The 15458-nt window shown below is 46.9% G+C and overlaps 1 protein-coding gene and 1 long non-coding RNA gene across 2 annotated transcripts; both read left to right on the top strand.

Moving 5' to 3' along the window:
- Window positions 1-2495: 2495 nt before the first annotated feature.
- LOC123087451 (uncharacterized) lies at window positions 2496-6608 on the top strand. The gene is made up of 10 exons (XM_044509470.1): window positions 2496-3067; window positions 3455-3547; window positions 3707-3796; window positions 3922-4647; window positions 4722-5149; window positions 5258-5357; window positions 5461-5520; window positions 5618-5701; window positions 5788-5907; window positions 6070-6608. The coding sequence occupies exons 1-10, from the start codon at window positions 2942-2944 to the stop codon at window positions 6379-6381; spliced, it is 2139 nt and encodes a 712-aa protein (XP_044365405.1). The 5' UTR covers window positions 2496-2941; the 3' UTR covers window positions 6382-6608.
- Window positions 6609-10691: 4083 nt separating this feature from the next.
- LOC123087452 (uncharacterized) lies at window positions 10692-15458 on the top strand. The gene is made up of 5 exons (XR_006441387.1): window positions 10692-11004; window positions 11080-11241; window positions 13483-13583; window positions 14395-14496; window positions 15305-15458. It is a non-coding gene; the product is annotated as an uncharacterized lncRNA (long non-coding RNA).

The following is a 15458-nucleotide window of genomic DNA, read 5'->3' as shown; positions in this document are numbered from 1 at the left end:
TTCATTTGATTGACCTGTCGTTCTCAAAAAGGAACCGAAATTCCATGAAAATATCCCTAAACAACGAAACTCCATGGAAATAACCACGTGATATTTATGGCTAGAAACTTAAAGAATTGAAATCATATTGGATCTAGTCACTCTGGTTTAGAGGTAGGAGTAAAATTGCACAGAATGTCAACTAAAATGTATTTTCCCCAACACAAAAATAGTTGTTCTGAAAACTTTAAGTACCGGTCGAGCTGATGCACTCCCACCATCCATATTCTTATTTGAAGGTGTTCACACATAAAATCTTTAATTAAGAAGCTTGCAAATGCAAAAATCAACTGGAGGTTGGTGGTAACTTTGCATCACTGCATATGCAAGCCTTCCACGAAATTGAATTTAGTGGTTTCGCATTGAGTCATTTGCAGGACAAAAAGATGTTGACGGACCAAAAGTGAACTTGGTAAGTTGAGGCTTGAAAGGTACTTTTCAATTTTTAACCGTTCGTTTTTCTGGCTTATGTCACACTTCTCCTTATTATTTGATAGAAAAGTGAATTTATGTCTTTTTTGCGAATGGAAAAGTGAATTTATCTATCACAATACTTTTGCTTTTATTTTTTTTATATATGCACCTCCAACGTAAGCTCAGGTTGACACGTCCCCCTTTTGGGACTTTGGGCAACTGTAGACGAGAATTTCCTTTTTCCGGGCCCCAATAATCTGTAGTACTAGCTAATTTATAGCCCCCTTTCCAAATGTGCATGACATTGACACAACTTTAGCACCAAACTGGATAGGTAGGCCATGATGCATCAAGAGTGTTAAATTTGGAGATCACAACCACCTCCACCTGAGCTTCAGTTGTTGAGGCCCTTGGCTTCTACTCCACAAATCCACGCATTGCATCACAGTTTCATGGCTGTTCAACAATATAACTTAAATAGGAGGTTGTCGATTTTACAAGCAACGATTTCTCCCTCTCTTTGCTTGGTATGAGAAATAAGTGCCCAGTCTGTTAATTTCATTTGATTTACATCTACACATGTATGACATGTTATTATTCATGGGTTACACATACGTCACGTTGTTACTTTTAAAATAAATAATGTGATAAAGTTTTTTTCTTTAGCAAAAACTACATTGTTGATCTTTCAACCAGATATCCAGAATACAAGAAAGATTCTTTTAGCAAAAAATAAATAAATACATTGTTCATTCAACAATTGTTCTAACTTTATTTGCCATCCCCGTGGCCATCGGCACCTCCAAGACATGATGAAGTGTTGGATGACGATCTATGGGATTAGAAGCAGTCGATCTGAGAAACATAAACATCATATGCTCGATGATGTCATTCACGACGACAACACACCAGTTAAAGATAAAAGTTGTGATTTTACTCTATGTGACACCGCCTCCACCTTTGAGACGTTGTCACAAAGGGCGAACAAACCTAACATAGATGGAAGTAAAACTACAACCCAACTGTTAGTTAATTGGTCGCTCCATGGACAAACCTAACACGGGTGGAGGTCTGGGTGCTGTCTTTGGTGCTGGTTAGTGTGTTGGTGCTGCGAGTGACTGATCACTGTGGTGGGGCTTTTTTCTTTTTGTCTTTTTTCTCTGTTTAGTTGTGTGCATCCTCAATGTCTAGTTGGATATTTTATTGATGCAGAGATTGTGTGTAATTAGTATCTTCGTGATTTTAACATATTTCCTTTGTCGGAAAAAACCCACAACCCAAGTGTTAGTTAAATCTTGGTTCCCGCCTTCAGCTATCGAGAAGGCCAGACAGGGACCGATGTCCTAGCTGGTGTGGATGTTAGTTCTTTTTCTCCCACTCTCCTCTCTTATTGGCGCGATCACATGAGCCATAAACAACATGGAATTACACAATAAATAGGGTAGTTTAATTTTTAGCCATACAAGTTTTTGTGTGTGTAAAGGACTCCTATCTATATTATGAAGGTTCGCAAGAATTACGAAGCACCTCAAATATAATAAAAATTACACAAATATTCATAAAGCAGTGATGCCGCTAAAACAAGACGCGATGGCGCGGCGATGTGGCCACTCGCATACCGGAGCCGGCCCGACCTTATCGATGACACTAAGCAAGTCTCTGTGCACATTCCCTTCAGGACCAGCACTATGGAGTCACAGTCATCACCGTTGAACCCTTGAATCAATCCGTAGAATATGACACCAAGTGTTTCCATTGCGTACGCACGACGAGAAACCATAACCTCGTCACTCGAAGGCGCTGGCACAAATTTATTTGTTATGATTTATCTACATAAAAGACACTGATAGCATAATTTATTAATGGGAATTTTAGTAATCACAACAAGTGTGTGGACGAAGGCTCATATATAAATACAACCATCTAGCTTACGAGAAAGGTAACATATCAAGAGGGTGGGCCATTGATAAGTGAAAATGGCGAGGCGTCGCAGTCGTCGAACCGACTACCAACCCTTGTTAAGCCTTCACTCACACTACTACTCATCCAGTCCAACTCCAGCCCCCCCAAGGTGTGGTGTTGTTGTATCTTGTATCAGCTGATCAAGACTAGGACACCATGCCATTCTTCTTCTTCTTCTTCTTATTGGATTACAAGGCAAGGCAAGACAAAGAGTAGACCGTCTCCATCCGTCCATCCACCGCCACCTTACCAACCAACTCACTCACCGATGGCAATGGAGAGTGAAAGCGACCATGGCACCGCCGTGCGTGCGTCTTGCGGTTACATACGTGGCCCCGCCGCCGACACTAACAGCATCCCAACCACCTTCGGACCCTCTCCTTCCTCCTCGCTCATTTCTTCTTCTTCCTCCTCGCCGGCCTCTCTCTTCACGCGCATGCACTCCAGGCACCTACCTACGTACGTACCTAGCTGCTGGGACGTGGCCGGCCGGACGTCCGTCGTGGTGCGGTGATCGGATCCGAAGATGGAGTACGTGGCGGTGGCGCGGTCTCTGACTCCGATGAGCCGCAGGACTCGCCATGCTCACCGCCTCCAGCTCGTCGCCGATCCTCCTCTGCAGGCTCCTCCTCCTCCTCCTCTTCCTCCTCCGGTGAGTCCACAACTATGCTCAGTCGCCGTACTATCATACATCAATTAATTCACTTCACGGAGAGCTAGCGTGTCCGTCAGGTGGTTTCGTTTCATTTTCTGTTCCATCCACTGCATTCAATTCAATTCAATTCAATTCAATTGGGATCAGGCAAGTTCAGGTCCTCTTTTAATGGACAATGGCTTGGAAATAATTAAACTCGGCTGGACCAGCTAACGGGCCATAGACGATAAAAAATATATCAGCATGGGCCAGGCCCACTCACATTAGCCCATCAATGCATCAATGCGGCCCAAATTTACCATGTCCTCTTTTTCACAAAATGAAAAACAACTTTTACCATTCCCACTCTGCTTCTTCTAATGCTGAACCAATGTAAACGTTCAGTTGCAGCCAACGACGGCGGGCATCGGCATCGGCAACGGCGTACATGTGCAGCAACAACAACACAGCCAGAGGCGCATGGATCTTGAGCAAGGGGTACTACCGGTTATTCTTTCTTGTATAAAATATAAATTACAACAACTTTTCTGAATTTACCATGTCCTTTTTTCAAAGACAAAAAACAACTTTTTTACCATGCGTCTATGCCACCTCTGCTTCTTCTGACGCTGAACCAATGTAAACGTTCGGTTGCAGCCAACGACGGCAGGCATCGGCAACGGAAACCACAACGGCGTGCAGGTGCAGCAACAACAGAGCCAGAGGCGCATGGATCTTGAGCAAGAGGTACTTCTGATCATTCTTTCTTGTACAAAATATAAATTACAACATGCAATTTATTTTCTGCAATGCACTTCCAAGAACAAGTTAAAGTTTGGCGACTGAAAATGCAAGGGAGTACGTGGGTGCAGGTGGCGGAGCTGAAGCAGCAGCTGAGCAACGAGCAGATGGTGCACCACATCCTCGAGCGCGCCCTGCACGCCCCGACAAATTCATCAACCTCGGCGCGCTCCGTGCTCCTCAACATCCCGGCATTCATCCCGGCCAAGGCCAAACAGCTGCTCGCCGAGCTCGTGCTCGTCGAGGAGGAGATCGTGCGCCTCGAGTCGCAGATCCATACCATGAAGGGAAGCCTGAACCTCTCGCAGCAACAACGAGCATCGGTTGCAATGGCCTCCAACACGTGCTCGTACCCGCCAAGTGTCCACACCGACAACGGCAATGGCAACCCGCCAAGCATCTACACTAACAATAGCAGTGGCAATGGTCGAGTCAGCAATGGAGGAGCAGCTACACGCACCACGGCGCACTCGGCTCCGGCATCGGCTCGTCATGGCAACAACAATGTCAACGGAGGAGCTACGCCTACGACAGGTAACGGCACGCCAACGCACACAGCGCCGACGTTGGTTCGTCAAGCCTCGGGTCAGGTGGCGCCGGAGATAAAGTCCATGTTCTTCATCAGCCAGGCCATGAACGCCGAGTACCTCCAGCGCCACCTCGCCGCCACGGCCACCGACGACAAGCCGGCCAAGAGCCCCAGAGAGCAGGCGAGAGGCTCCTCTGGATCCGCCGCCGTCAGCCCGAAGCTCAACGGTAACATCTTTGGCCTCCCGCCAAGAAACTCCCTTGAAAAGGTAACCACCAAGCAAAACTGAACTAAGACCATTTGTCTATGGGATGCTCTGCTCATGCTCTGTTTTTCCAACAGCAATCGGAGCGAGCACCCCAAAAACCTCCGAGAGTCTCCCAAGAAGCATCGCCTCCGGCACTGGCGCCGGCGAAGAGGGACGAGCAGAGCAAGGCCCAGCTGCCGAACAAGCTGTCGGAGCGGATCGTGAAGTGCCTGGCGGTGATCTTCATCAGGCTGCTCCGGTCGTCGCGGGTGGCGGAGATGGAGAAGTCCGGCAACCTAGCCAGGTCCGGGAACCTGCAGGGGAGCTTCCGGATCGACGCGGTTCTGAACGTGGCGGCGGCCAAGGAGAAGGATCAGAGGGGGAAGCAGGACCACTACGGCATCTTCGCGGTGCCGGACTCGGTGGTCCGGGACATCGGCCCCTACAAGAACCTCGTCAGGTTCACGTCGAGTGCTTTCGATCTCAGAGGGTTCTCCAGCTCCACTCTCCTCACCAAGCTGAGGTAAATGATAGTAGGACATTCATCAGTTCATCCAACTAATTTACTGCTTGTGTTAATTATTGATTTTAGTGGTTATATATAATTTTTGGATGACATGTGTGATGGTAGGGAGATGTTGGAGGCCTTGCAGCAGGTGGATTTGAGGTTTCTGACGCACCAGCAGAAGCTAGCGTTTTGGCTCAACATTTACAACACATGCATCATGCACGTATGTTCCTTTTTTTTTTATCTTTGCCACATTTCTTCGAGGTAGAGGTTTCGGCATCTGCCGTTTGGTGATGGAAAATTGTGTGTTTTGAATAATTCTGCAGGGAATCCTGCAGCATGGTTTGCCCTCAAACTCTGAAAAGTTGCTGGCACTGAAGAACAAGGTAACATAGTTTGTTTAGACAAACATTATGTTTCTTCTTTATTTTTCTAGTTTTGCCAAGAAAGTGTAACATCCATAGTTTGTTTCCTTCTTTTCAGGCAACCATCAATGTTTCAGGGCAGAAGTTCAATGCTCTGGTGATTGAAAATTTCGTCTTGAGGCAGCCATCCAGTGTGAAAGAAGTGAGCATTTTGTAGATTTTATTTTGCTTTCAGTTGCAGCTGCACAACAAGAATGTGTTGTTCACATGAGTAAACAAACACCACAGGAATTCTGGAAGTGCGATGTCGATGTCGAAGAGCAGCAGGTGAGGGGTCTCTATGGATTGAACAGTTCGGAGCCAAACATTCTGTTCGCGATGTGCTGCGGCACCAGATCTTCGCCAGCAGTAAGTCCATGCACTCCTAAACCCCTTAGTGAGTGAATGACCATACTCCTTGAAGTACCACGCATGTTTTACCCTCCTCCTTGAATGCTTGAAATTTCTACCAGATTTATCACCAGTGAAATCTGAATTTTGTGTTGTACATGCACATATTGTGAGTTGCAGCTGAGGATATACAAGGCGGACCGCGTGATGATGGATCTGGAGAAGGCGAAGCTGGACTACCTGCAAGCATCGCTGGTGGTGACCTCGACGAGGAGGCTGATGATCCCGGGCCTGATACACTCCAACATGCACGACTTCGCCAAGAACATGGAGTCGCTGCTCCGGTGGATCTGCGACCAGCTCCCCACATCTTGGTCGCTCAGGAAATCCATGGTGGACTGCCTCAGGGGACACCAGGGCCACCTCAAGGTTGAAGACGTCGTGGAGGTGATCCAATATGATTATGAGTTTCAGTACCTGTTGCCCATGTGAACATGGATGCTATTGTTGTAACTTAAGTGGCACCGCATAAACGGCGTACAGATTTCCTTGTATATATTGTTGTCTTAGAGGTGGAAAAAGGTGGTTTCATGCATATAGTTTTTGGGATGAAAATCTTTATTTTTGTATCAAAATAAAAAAAAATAGTTATCATTTCTTGTACGGTGAATGGAGTATTTGAGAGTACTTTGAGAGTACATAAAAAACATTGCCGATTATAATTTAGTTTATTCATGTCGAGTTTCTATTTTTTGCACACTAAACCTTTATGGCTCCTCCACTTGCTACTGCTCCTTTAAAGGAATGTTGGACACCCGCCTCTTAACGTCCCATCTGTGTGTTTTAGCCATCTGAATGCAGTACATACCTCAACCGCCCGATCTTCGCCTCCCTTTCCGATCTCTCTCCCGTCGCCGCTGCTGGACGACGCGGCCGTCGGTGGCAGCAGGACCTGCTGCTATGCGGCGGCGACTTGGAGTGAGCAACGGCGACGGTAAAACACGACGACATGGCATCGATTCCTGATCCTAAGCGGCGGTTCATGCATGGCTGTAGCAGCAGCCGGCCAGATGCAGCTGATGCGGGAGCGGGACGTGTGCTAGCTACTCGCCTTGATCTGCTGCACGCGGACTGCTAGCGCGGGCATGGTGGCCGTGGGTCCTGCTCTGGTGTGCTGCATGCCCCGTGTGCTAGCTAGGCTAGGGTGCCGCGGCACTGGGCGGAGCACGGAGGCGGCCGGTCCTCGGTTCTTCGTCCCGGTCGTCGTGGCGGATCTTGCCTGAGTTGGTGGCGGCTGGCCAGGGCGCTCCCCAAATCCGGCCCGTCGGGATCTAGGGAAGTCCCAGGTGGTTGGCCCTACTGTTTTCCGTGCTCCAGAACCTCGATCTGTTGTAGCCTTCTCGATCTGCTGCAGCCTTCTCGATCTGGACACCGACAGTTCCGGTCTTCCTCTCGGATATCTCAGCTTTTGGCACATGCACTACCGGAATAACCTTATATGCCTACGGCCATATCTATGCCGACGGCTGCCGTAGGCATAGATGAAGCTATGCCGACGGCCTGGCGAATACCGTCGGCATAGAAAAGCCGTCGGCATAGCTTCATCTATGCCTACGGCAGCCATAGGCATAGTACGGCCGTCGGCATACATCGATCTATGCCTACGGCAGCCGTAGGCATAGTTAGGCCGTCGGCATAGAGGTGGCCCTGGTGGCTCGGGGACAGACGGTGGGCTGACGCCGTCAAATCTATGCCGACGGCCCTGACGGCGGCCGTCGGCATAAATATCATCTGTTTTTTTATTAGGAGCTGCCACGCGGCAGAGCTATGCCGACAGCAAAGCCGTAGGCATAGTTATCCATCTTTGCCTACAGCAAGGCCGTAGGCATAGCCCCGCCACGTGGCGCCTCCTGGTAGCCCCGAGAACTATGCCTAGGCATGGCCCTAGGCATAGATATCATCTGTTTTTTATTTTATATTATTTTTATTTTTTTAAAAGTTAAAATTTGAATAATTTAAATCTAACTTATCTAAACTTAAACATACACAAATTATACATCGACTTGGGGTAGAATTTTCCATAGATTATTAATATCCAATTTATTTTTATTTTTGAGTATGTTAGAAATGTGACCTCGTGTACTTTTGCATATATGTCCTTATACTTTGTTAAAAACATAAGTAATTGATACTTGGATCGATTTTGACAAATTTTATATAGTTTCTTATCAGAATCTTGAAAGGATTATGTTGCTATACTATGTTTCAAATTTGAACTAACTTAAATCATGTTTGCTTCAAATTTACAGGAAACACCATTTTGTTTTGATTTTTTTTGTATATTTTGAGAAAAAACCCTTCGGGGGGTAGCAATGCCACCAGAGCATCGCGTCGGGTCCTCATACATGTCTTAAGGTGTGGTGGCACGTATAAAGAGGCAATACGCGGCTCCGGTGTGAGGTCCTCCCCCTCACGGACGGCAATGAAATCGAAGTAATCCCTCTACGGTTTTGGCGTTGCATGAAATAGTTCTGAACACTCGGAGTGTGACCAATTCATGAGATTTTTACACAGTGCAAACACATGTGATATAATAGGTGTGGCAATTTCTTATATTTTTTAAAGATGCAAGATTATGTGAAAAACCCCCCACTACGGATTGTTCTTCGTGTGTCTACGAGTGTGGCCAGGGGCCTTCGGGGGCTAGCCATGCCACCAAATCTTGCGTTGGCTCCTCTTACATGTCTGGAAGTGTGCTGTCAGGTGCAAACACCCGTCATGCGGCTCCGGAGTGTGACCCATTTCACGGAAGGCGCTGTCGCCAGCACTTGGACAGGGGAAACAGCCGTGCCGGGTCGACACGAGGGGGATCCGATGGTGGGTTGGGCCCAGACCTTGTTTTATGAAATGTTCCTATGGGCTGACCTATCACAATCAGGTGGAAATGTCCGTTGGTCAAAGGCCGTCCGGTGTAAGTCAAAGGCCTAGATCTCCGGGTCAACGGGGCTAGGTAAGGCCGGTTGGGGGCCTTCGGGGGTAGCAATGCCACCAAAACTTGCATTGTGTCTTAACATATATATACAAGTGTAATGGAGGGTTGAAATAGCCAACAGAGCAACATGCAGCACACTTCCTTCACAAAATCACACACGTTCTTTCTCGATAACCAGATACTACCTTGGAGATGGTGTAGTTTACAAGCGGCCTCCTGTCAGGCTTCTATGAAATATGCTCAAACTTTTACAAGGTCCATATGACTAAACCGTGCCAGGTCCCGAGGATTTCCGGCATCGCATGATTTCCCGTGGATTTTAACGGCTAGATCCGGCATGCTGCCGAGGTACATTCACCCTATGGTGGTGGGCCTACCCCTCCTTTGGTTGCACTAGGCCTACACATACCGCAAAGACATCATATGTGATTTAACAAAACACTTTTGGACATCATTTCAGGTGGTCGCCGTGCAGATCTGCAATTTCCCGCGTTGAAACCCTACGGATGCAGTAAATGTCTCAAATATTGCAGGCGGGCCCGAAAAATGCCATGTACTGGCACGTGTCATGCAATTGCCCCCTTTGAGAGCACGAGAAGTTTCGAGGTCAACGGAGCAACGGGCAACGCACTTCCTTCACAAACCGGACACGTTCTCTCTCGATAGCCAGATACTACCTCGGAGATAGTGCAGTTTACATGCAACCTCCGGTCAAGCTTCTACGAAACGCGCTAAAACTTTCACCGCACCCTACAAGGGCCATATGATGACACCATGCCAGGTCCTGAGGATTTCTGGCATCATATGATTTTTGGTCGATTTTAATGGCTGGATCCGGCATGCCGCCGAGGTACATTCGCCTCTCGGTGGTGGGGCATGCCCCCCTTGGGTTGCACTAGGCCTACACATACCGCAAAGACATCATATATGATTTGGAAAACCACTTCTGGACATTATTTCAGGTGGCCGCCGTGCAGATCTGCCATTCCCGCATTGAAACCCTACGGATGCATTAAATGTATCAAATATTGCAGGCGGGCCCGAAAAATGCCATGTACTGACACATGTCATGCAATTGCCCCCTTTGAGAGCACGAGAAGTTTTGAGGTCAACGGAGCAACGGGCAACGCACTTCCTTCACAAACTGGACATGTTCTCTCTCGATAGCCAGATAGTACCTCGGAGATGGTGCAGTTTACAAGCGACTTCCGGTCAGGCTTCTACGAAACACGCTAAAACTTTCAGAACACCCTACAAGGGCCATATGACGACACCGTGCCAGGTCCCGAGGATTTCCGGCATCGTATGATTTTCGGTAGATTTTAACCGCTGGATCCGGCATACCGTCGAGGTACATTCGCCCCCCGATGGTGGCGCCTACCCCTCCTTTGGTGCTGTCGTTCGATGCTGAGGGACGTCGCACGTATCTTCGTCGACGGTGACGGGGAAAGCCGAAGAGATGTTCCGTGCGACTGTCCGTAGGTCCCCGCCCGGACTCATAGTCGTCATACCGGACGCACCATTCCCCGATCCATTCCCTCCCCACCTCACCTCACCATCTCCTCCTCGCCGCCCTCCTCTCCCGTCACGGATCGTCGACGGTCGGTCCAAGAGGGTAGAAAAAAATAGAAGAAAAACAAAAGGGAAAACACAATTGTATGAGCTTGGTTTCTATTGGTGGAAACGTTTGTGCCACGGATCGATGACGTGGCGCAAATCCATCCATCTAGCTGTCCACCCCACAACCATCCATCCATCCATCTAGAGAAAAGGAGAAAAAAAGAAAAAGAAAAAAGAGCCCACCCCTCTGTCTCTCGCACCTCGCTCTCTCCCCGCGAACCTCTCTGTCTCTCGCGAATCCTCTCTCCCCCACGAACCCCTCTCCCTCGCCGCCGCCACCACCGACGCCGGCTGGTTCCGGCGAGCTCCGGCGGCGCGCAGCACACCCCCGAGCTCCCCTAGGTCCACTCCACCCTCCCCTCCGTCCAGAATCGGCGCTCCCGTCCTCCACCAACCCCGTGGCTAGCTAGGGTTTCGACCGCCACCCCTAACATCGCCGGGATCAGCCAGATCCGGCGACGGCGAGGCCAGAGCTCGACAGATCCGTTACGGGCGTGGCGCAGGTACGTCCTTCCCCTCTTTCCTCGCCCGGATCCACCCTCCCCACCTCACCTTCTCCTTTCCTTCCCTTGCTGCAGGTCACCTTGGTGCGGTCTGGACGGCGGCGACGGCAGGAGGGCGCCGTCCTTCCTACTCGAGGAGGCGGAGGACGAGGGGCGCACCTAGCTGGCGGCCCTGTCCTGCTCGAGGAGGCGGGCGCTGCCGAGCTCAAGCACGGCCACGACGACCCACCTCGGCAGGTAGCACCTCCATCTCCTCCGCCTCCTTCCTCTGCTCACTACTGCTGCTGCTAAGTAGAGGAATATGTGATGCACTGCACCACACGAAGCTGGCTATATCCTTCACCGGTAGCTAGTTTGATCTAACCTGATGGACAAGCTAACATACATAGCAGTAGTTGCTTTTTTATCATCCCCCCACCGGCCAGAGCACAACGTACACATACACACAGAGAGGAAATCTCTAGTTAGCTTTTTTTAGTTTGTCCTCTAATTTGTTATTGGCCATAGGCTCGTGACAATCTCTTTTTTTCTTTGTTGATGCTTACAATCAATTCCATAATTTACCAGTGTATAAGTATATAGCCCCTAGCCATGTCTACTTCCAGTCCTACTCGGACACACATATTCACATGTATTCTGCACGTACGCGTGGAATCACGTTCAAGGGAACTTTAGCACTACTTTACAATGTACATGAAGAATCGGTTTACTCCAATTGACAAGTAAAGTACAGTGGCCTAGTTGGATCCTGTGACAAATCATGTGACAAATTCACATCCTAGGCTTGATTCCTGGCCGAGCCAGCTTTTACTTCAATTGACTGCATGATTAAAGTATAGATATAGATAGTATATTTGTACTGGTATGATGAACAAGAGCTTCCAGTTAATTACATAATATTGGTGATGTAGTTTTACTTGCTGTGTATGCTTGCTTAGTTGTCCATTGGGCCGCTCTCTTGTATCGTTTGAGTGCGCCAATTAGTTCGGCCAGCCTCTATGATTTATTATGTAGCTTTTGGAGTGCTTCTATCTGTCACGCCCCAAAACATAGCAGTGACAATTGCCACATGCTTATAAATTCAATTCAAATTTATAAGCATGTTAAGCCATCAGGTTAACCAAGGTAGTACACTGGAATAATTTTTATTCATTATCATAGGAACGACTACAAGTGTTCTTGCTAGTACATGCATGCAAGTTTCTTTATTTCATCCCCTCCCGTAGTACTACTTCTACTGTTCACCATCATTTCCATTGCTCATCTCTGCAAAAAGAAAAGATAGCAAGAATGAGTATGATAACATACTCAGCAAGCACACATGTAGCAGGGAAAAACTGTGACCGGTACAATGTTTTTGCCATCGTGATGCCTTAGTGTTAGATTTTTCATTAGGACTGGAACATTAGAAGAGGAAATATTATCTCAAAAGATCACCAATATATCATCCCTAGCTTCTGCACAAGATTAGCTAGTCTTGCATGTGCTATTCTTAGCATAACGAGTGTACAGGTCCAACAAGTAAAAGTGAGGCGTACTTAGTCAGAACAAGGCATGTGGTACAAGATAGAAAGAGAGAAAAGACAAATTAATCTAGAGGAGTTCTTGGGAGATAGGATGCATGCATCTTTCACAACTAGCATGCAGAACCAAACCACCATGCGTACTGTACAAGGACACACTAGCTGAGGTGAAAGAATTAACAACAAGAATAGTGCTACAGACTAGCCATATAGAGAAGTACTAGCAACAGCGGCATGGCATGAGTAAAGAAAGAGAAGGAACAGGACATCTAGAGAAGCTAGATGGAACGCATGCTTGCCTTCTCCCGATTCTCTTGACACAGCAGCAAGATTTCTAACGCCTGCTCTGCACCAGCAGCTACGGCTCTACTACTACTACCTCTAATGAAGAGAGACAATGGTTGTGGTGTGAGGTCCAGCTACCCGGCCCTTGGCCCTTTATATAGGCGTGCAGGAATAGACACTAAGTAAAATTGCTCTAATTGACATGTATGTCTGACAACAGGAATAGATAAGCTTGCTGGCCTGTACCTGAGTCAGCGGCATAATCATTTCCATTTACTAAACATTTTATTTTCAGTTGCCTCCTCGACCCTTCCTACAGCCAGCTACTTGTTGAGCAAAATATCTGGTCTAACTCTTCTCACAAATTAAGGGAAAGAAAAAAAAGTCTGCCTAGACCAGTACGTGTACATGCATTTGGGTTCTAAGCAACTACTTGATTTTTTTTCTTAATTTGGGTGCTAGGTACTGATAGAGTTGGTGTATCCATAGATAGCATACACTTGCGCATTTTTCTGAGTTCTTCTGTTGCGAATGAGAACAACCATCATGGACCTCCTCTGTTTTCAAGCAACTTGCTTCTCCATGTATGATTTATGCAGCATATACATCTTGCTCCTCTTTTATCAGTAGCAATGGAACTTGATGAAATTTAAGTGTCGTGTTGTTCTAGAGATGCAGGGAGGGAGGGACTTCCATGGATTGGACTGCAAGGATTGGATGCAAACCAATGCACATGAGGAGGAGAGATGCAAGCCAGGTCATGACCTAAAGGTCCCTGCCGTGAACCCCTTCCCCTTCCCGTGTATAATCATGCTCAACAAATACTTGATATGATTTTGGTTAATCTTCAATTCAGCCCAGCTAGCTGTTGTAGTACTTGCTTGTCTCCTTCCAAATGTTGCCCTAGTCCGTTGAGTTTCTTATTGCTCCAGGTAGTACTGTTATTTTTCTGCTCTGCGATTTGGTTTGCATGGTTCTAGGCTCCCAGTCTACCGCTTTTGTTGCTGTGATTTCGAGCTCTGTTTTCTTTATTATGACAAGTTGCAAAATTAGTAGTGGGAAGTAAACTTTTGTTAACTTGTTGGCTGAACGAATGGAACTACTGTTATACTTGATTTGTTGCTCAACTAGTGCTGCAATGATGGAACCGATGATTGTGCATGATGCATCCATCCATTCTATCGGAGAGGCTGTGTTTTTTTCTTCTTGTGCTAAGATTGCCAGCATCACATATCCTATGCTTTTGTTTCTCCAGTAGAGCCTTGTGAGATTTATGTGTCTGCCACCGTCCTCGAATGGTTGTTCAATAATAATGGTCCTAGCTAATTACTAGTATGCGCTGCTGCTAAAACAACTTGCCCCTCGTTTGATTTCAAGGATGTTGTTGCTGCTAAAGTAGCAACAACAACGACAACAACCATGCTTTGGTTCCCCAAAATTCAGATTGCACTTGCATCTCTACATACACACACATATGAACATGCACCTCGGTTTGGTTCAGTTTGCATATTTACATTTGCTTTAACTTTGACTGAAACTATCTTGGTGACACTTGCATCAATGGTGTGTTCTGCCCTTGTAGATGTCCTTGGAGAAGATGGCCATTGGAGTGTAGGGGAGAAACAACCTTGTCCTGCTCGAGGAGGAGGAGGACCACCCGAGCTCGACGACGACATGGCAACAGGTAGCACTCGCCTCTCTCCCAAGGTGAAGGTCTGGTCCGCCTGTTTAGATGGTCTGCTCTCGTCTTATGCATGTGAGGGGAGAAGGAAGCCATTGGACTGAATTATATTTGCATGTGAGGGGGGTGATCCTTTTGGTAGATGCAGAGTATAGATTCACAAAATTCACCACATGAGCGTACTACCTATATCCAAATTCTGGATACCACTTGCATCTTTTGTATGTACACATGAAAAAGCACGACGGTTTGCTTCAGTTTGTATGTATCCAATTGTTTTTTACTTTTGACTGAAACTATCTATCTTGGTGGCACTTGCATCTCCTGTACATACATACATATGAATCAGGACCACACTTTTCTTCAATTTGTATGTGTCAATTTTTTTTGGTTGAACTTTGAGTGAAACCAACTGGCTGGCACCTCAATCTGTACATACACATGAATCAGCACCACCCTTGGTTCAGTTTTGTATGTGTCCATTTGTTTTTACTTTGACTAAAGCGAACTTGATGACACTTGCATCTTCTGTATATACATATATACATATGAATCAGCACCACTCTTTTTCTCTTTGAAGCTTGCCTTGAACAAGAACTGATGCTTGATAGATACAACCGAAACTGGAGCATCTCTGTATTGTATGTATTAGTAGTATTGTTCGGTTCAAGCACCAACATGACAAGTTATCTGCCTTTTTAGTTCTAGGTGATTTTCTTTTGGTAAATTTAATGTATAGATTACATATTCATCCTCATATGTAGGATCTTCTGTTTGTTGTACTGACTGTATGCCACCTCCATCGTTGCAGCCTTGTCTCCCCCACCACCGCCCCTCAGCCTCCTATAATGTTGTTGTGGATTCTTAGAATGGAAATGTTATGTACATAAAAAATACACTATGGTCTGTGTTTGCAAATCCATGGTTGTTGAATCATGTTTGTATAAGCATTTGTAAATAGCTAG

The sequence above is a fragment of the Triticum aestivum genome, chromosome 4A (assembly GCF_018294505.1).
Source record: "Triticum aestivum cultivar Chinese Spring chromosome 4A, IWGSC CS RefSeq v2.1, whole genome shotgun sequence".
NCBI lineage: Eukaryota > Viridiplantae > Streptophyta > Magnoliopsida > Poales > Poaceae > Triticum > Triticum aestivum.
This window is presented reverse-complemented; position numbering and strand designations above follow the sequence as displayed.